The 4,760-nt window shown below is 32.3% G+C and overlaps 1 protein-coding gene across 1 annotated transcript; it reads right to left on the reverse strand.

Annotated features, from left to right (window-relative positions):
- Positions 1–2,203: 2,203 nt before the first annotated feature.
- On the reverse strand, positions 2,204–4,279 carry LOC112687225 (WD repeat-containing protein 18). The gene is given in 6 exon segments (XM_025559814.1): positions 2,204–2,443; positions 2,522–3,139; positions 3,203–3,420; positions 3,485–3,535; positions 3,538–3,568; positions 3,856–4,279. Coding segments are annotated over 6 exon segments (1,392 nt in total). The 5' UTR covers positions 4,177–4,279; the 3' UTR covers positions 2,204–2,290.
- Positions 4,280–4,760: the final 481 nt, after the last annotated feature.

Consider the following 4,760-nt stretch of genomic DNA (forward strand, 5'->3'; position numbering starts at 1 on the left):
AAAACACAATTTTACTTCAATACAATTTTTAATGATAGTATGAACTAGTATACTATATATTTTATTATTTATTAATTAAAAAATATCAATATTTTATTAGATGCGCGCGTGAATCGTATCTTTAAAATTCGTAAATTGAAGGTATAATTGGTACAAAAGTATTAAGTAAAATAGATACTAGTAGAAAGCTAAAATATTATAAATAATTCCATAAAAACTAAAAAAATTATGTGATAACCGGTACACATACTAGATTATAACGTAAATTGTACGTAATAATGCATTTATTGAATACGGTAAAAATAGGAAAATGGAAAATATACGAAGTCGAAATAGCGAAAAAATCAAACAAAAAATTTGGAAGGTAGATAGCTCACTAATTAAAATTTAAAATCGATTTTTTTTTATAAAATATTATATTCTAGATAAAGAAATGAAAAAAAAAAAAAATCAAAAAACCATGTTATTAAAGTTCACTGTAAATGTTTTTAATTTACGGTGAACTTTAATAACATGATTTTTTGAATGAAATACTATTCGACTAGTTCTCAAAAATAATTATACGAATGATTTCTTTGTACATTTGAGTAAATATTATTCATAAGTATCATAAGTTTATGGGCGTGCGCGTGGATATTATAAAATGATATAATATTTCAGTGTAATTTCAGTATAGTCATAAATTATCTTTATATTATGTTTACGTTATCGTCGGTACTCGTATACCAAGACCGTTCATGCAATAATAAAATGGGCTCCCGCATGGAACATTCGTCGGACTGGTTGTGCCGATCGCGAGCTATTAAAACACGTGCATGCGCTCCGCGAAAACACCTAATAGCGCGTTTTATCGGTCGGTGTTTACGTTTCACTTTTGGTGTGGCGTCCTCTTATTTGGGGGGGGGGAGATAACGTCTTAAATCTGTGTGGTAGGGTAGCTTAGTGGTAGAGCAATCGCCTGGCAACCGAGAGGTTCTATTCCCGGTCCGGCGGCTTGATTTTTTCGCCTTCGAGAAGTTACCAGATAATAATGGAATCTACATAATCATGAATACTTGTACTGATGTTCGTTAGTGGTATTAAGAATCTTTAAAATTCTTTCGATGTGATGATACATTTTTTGCCACGGGTCTGAAGCCGGCTGTAGTACCGTTTCTAGGCTCTGCGAGGCCTTGGGCATCATTAGAATTCGAGGCCCTACAACATTATATCGAAATCCATAGGTACACCAGAATAGTGGTCCTCAATCCATATATCTATAATCTATTTATAAATGGTATATATATTGTATAAACGCGAGGCCCTTAGAGGCACGAGGCCCTGGGCGAGTGTCCCGTTTGCCCTTCCCTCGGGACGACACTGGGCAGGCTGTAGTGCTGTCATAGTTTTTGGCATCACGCTTCCCATCTATTGGTGAGCGCTGCGTATATCGTTCGGCCGCGCTTCCCTCTCTTTGCTCCGCCACCAAATCGACACGTGTATACGTTGATTAAATATACATAAGATAGTATTTGTATTGTATACATTGTATTGTAAAGGTACGCACAAACTGTGGTGGTAACGATGACTGGTGTATTTTTAATTAATCTATAACTCCCGGGAAATAAAACAAACCTCGGTAATATGTTTAATACCAATATATTTCTATTGTACGATTTGTGCAACCCAAACGCTTCTGTAAAAATATTTAACGGCTCGTTAAAACTAATCATTAAATAAATTTTAAGTTCGGTATCATGCATGCAATTCGGCAATAGTATTTGTAGTGTTACAAGAATAGCAATTAAATGAATGTTTATAATAAATATTGATTGTCTTGACAAGCTAATTAACTGAAATGGTAAAATATATAATATTATATCAGGTTAGGTACATCTTTACGTTGTTACTTAATGACGCGGGTTATCTTAATTAAATATATAACTGTCAGCTTAAAATAATGTTATAATAAAATAAATTTCCTTAAAATCAAAATTCAATTTTTAAAAATACGATGGTTACTTACTAAAGTAATACATTTAATTAAAATAAAATCTAACTTTGTATTTTTATTATTTTTAATACTATTTTTCTAAGTTTAGGGTAGACAATAATGCTGGTCAATCGACGTTGATGTTTCACATCTTCTGCCCGCCCTGTGACAGGCTCATTTTTATAATTTTAGTTATTTTTATCATTATTTTACTAAAGTAAAAGATTGCAATTGATAATTTTTAAATTTAACTTTATTTAAGAATAACTCAAAAATCTAGTTGTTTAAATTGCATGCTAAGATTTTTAGCATGACTAATTAACGTTTTTTACTTCTTCTTCTTTTTTTTGTTTTTTTTGGAGTGGTGGAATATTTATTTGTTTCTACATTCGATGAGTTTTCATCATTAACATTAACATCAAATCCATTTGATTCAAAATCAACTATTGAAAAATCATTAAAATCTATATCCTAAAAATAAATAATTTAATACAATTATAGATCATGGACTAGTAGGTTTAATTGAATTTATCAAAATATTTGACATACCTCTTTAGGATTTGTTTCACTGTCTTTTAATATAGAGTTGAGTGCAAATTCATAGATTCTTGCATTGATAGCTTTTGTTTTTTCTAATTCTTCGTAAATAGAAGTATTATCTTTATGTTCAATAATATAATTTTCCTCTTCAAAAAGATCATTATGACTATATACTTCAATTAAATTATCATCTATTTCTTCCGTTTTTTTAAAACTTTTAAGTATTATATTAGGCTCCAATTCATTTGAAGTTAATTGATGGGGTATCATTGTTAAAAACATATTAATAACAGGTTCTTTTAGTTGAATTGTACGTAAACATTGACGACTCGCAATATGCCAAGTTCTTAGTGTACAATCAGTCGATCCTGATACTAATACATCACCAAATATTGATACATTTAAAGCAATAACAGCTTTGGTGTGACCAATGAATTTGACACCACTTTCTTTGTCTGATATATAACATTCACGGGTGCGTGGAGGAGATACAAGATCAAATGATCGTATAGGGCCAATAGTAGTACCAATATAAACAGCAGTTTCTACCGAATCAACAGCAAGACTAGATGGGATTGCATCAAATGCAATTGATAATAACATGATACCAGTTGATAAATCATAAATCTAAAAATAAAAGTTGTAAGGCTATTAATTTATGTTTTATTATAATTGTAAATAAAATTATACCTTGCAAGTTTTGTCAACTGAAGTAGTAAAAATACGTATACATCTTGTACAATTTCCTATATGTATTCCAGTAATTCTTACAGAATGATCCGAAAATGTATAATTAGGCGCTGACTGATTTGTTTGGCTGCCAGTAAAAAATGTTTGTTGTAAGGTAGAATGAGAATTGTTGATTAATTTTGCCAATGACCACACACAAACAAGACCATCTTCACCACTTTAATTCATAATTAAATTATAGTTTTAATTTATATTATTAAATTTTATAACTCAAGTAATTACCGGTGATCAAATAAGATCCATCTGGAGACCACTTAATAATAGTAATAGTAAACTGACAGTTTTCAATAACCTTCCAGAACAAGCCTGCATAATTAAATAATACAAATCCATTAAGTACAATAAAATCAAAATATACAAAGCACATTTACTGGTAATATTAAATATTAAAAGTAATTACCATTCACTGTTAATGAAAAATGAAATGTATTTAATGTAAAATTAAAAAGTTTGAGGTAAATAACGAGAAGCTTACTTAAAAATTAATTACATTTAGAAACTAATTATACACACGAGATAAGAATTTTAAATGTCGTTGTCTTTGTAAAAAAACTTATCAATCGTTACTATAACGGCCTTCTAAGACTACTCACCAACCAAACTTGAAGTTTTTCACCGATCGCCACCGCGATGTACAAACCGTCAGGACTAGCGGCCAGAGAATTGATTTTTCCTCCACACAACATGCGTACTTGATGTGTTTTCTCTTGGCTATTGATTGGCCAAGTGTGTATGAGCGGACCCTTGTCCGCAGCAATGAGATAATCGTTACCTAACAGACTGACGCAGTTCTGGCTCACAGACGTCGTGTGGCGATACGTTTTCAACATTGTTCCGTTGGCTGTATCCCATACTGTGGCGCCAGATGTACCATCAGTCACAAACGCAACCTCCAACGTTTCGGAGGACGTCATTTTCTACACGAGTTATTAATACTTAACGAGCATAGCATAAAAAATTTTCGATTTTGGTTCAACGTTTCCGAATTTTTCAAAGTAGCCGCGTACCTAACCTACTTTACAGTATCAACAAAATACAAACAAGACTATTGGGTATCACGTGAACGACCGCGCAGTTCCATACTCTTTGGGAACACTCACGGTATCTCCGCGGAACTATGGTACGTTATCACGGAATGGACATCTTGGTCCCCATGGGTGGTTTTGGACTATCTGTTCGTGATACCATCGTTTTCTGCAACCAACATCATGACGACTTAACGTTGAGAAATAATGGCTGTACTCGGGTTATTTTCTCGCATAATCAACCGTATCAGACTCTTTATTTATACCGTGGTACAGTGCGAACCGTAGTCCGATAAAAGATTGTCGAGGATTGAAGTGTAAAATCATAAATGACACAAATCAGTTGGTCTTGATATTATTAAATTCCCGTCTATTTCTGCTGTGTTCTTCACCGTATTGGATTATCAACGTAAATAACGTCGTTCTTAATTGTGCTACGATTTGTGTAACATGTGAAGTGTAGCGTTTTTGGC

This window comes from Sipha flava, unplaced genomic scaffold (assembly GCF_003268045.1).
Source record: "Sipha flava isolate LNK unplaced genomic scaffold, YSA_version1 337_pilon_pilon, whole genome shotgun sequence".
Taxonomy (NCBI): Eukaryota; Metazoa; Arthropoda; class Insecta; order Hemiptera; family Aphididae; genus Sipha; species Sipha flava.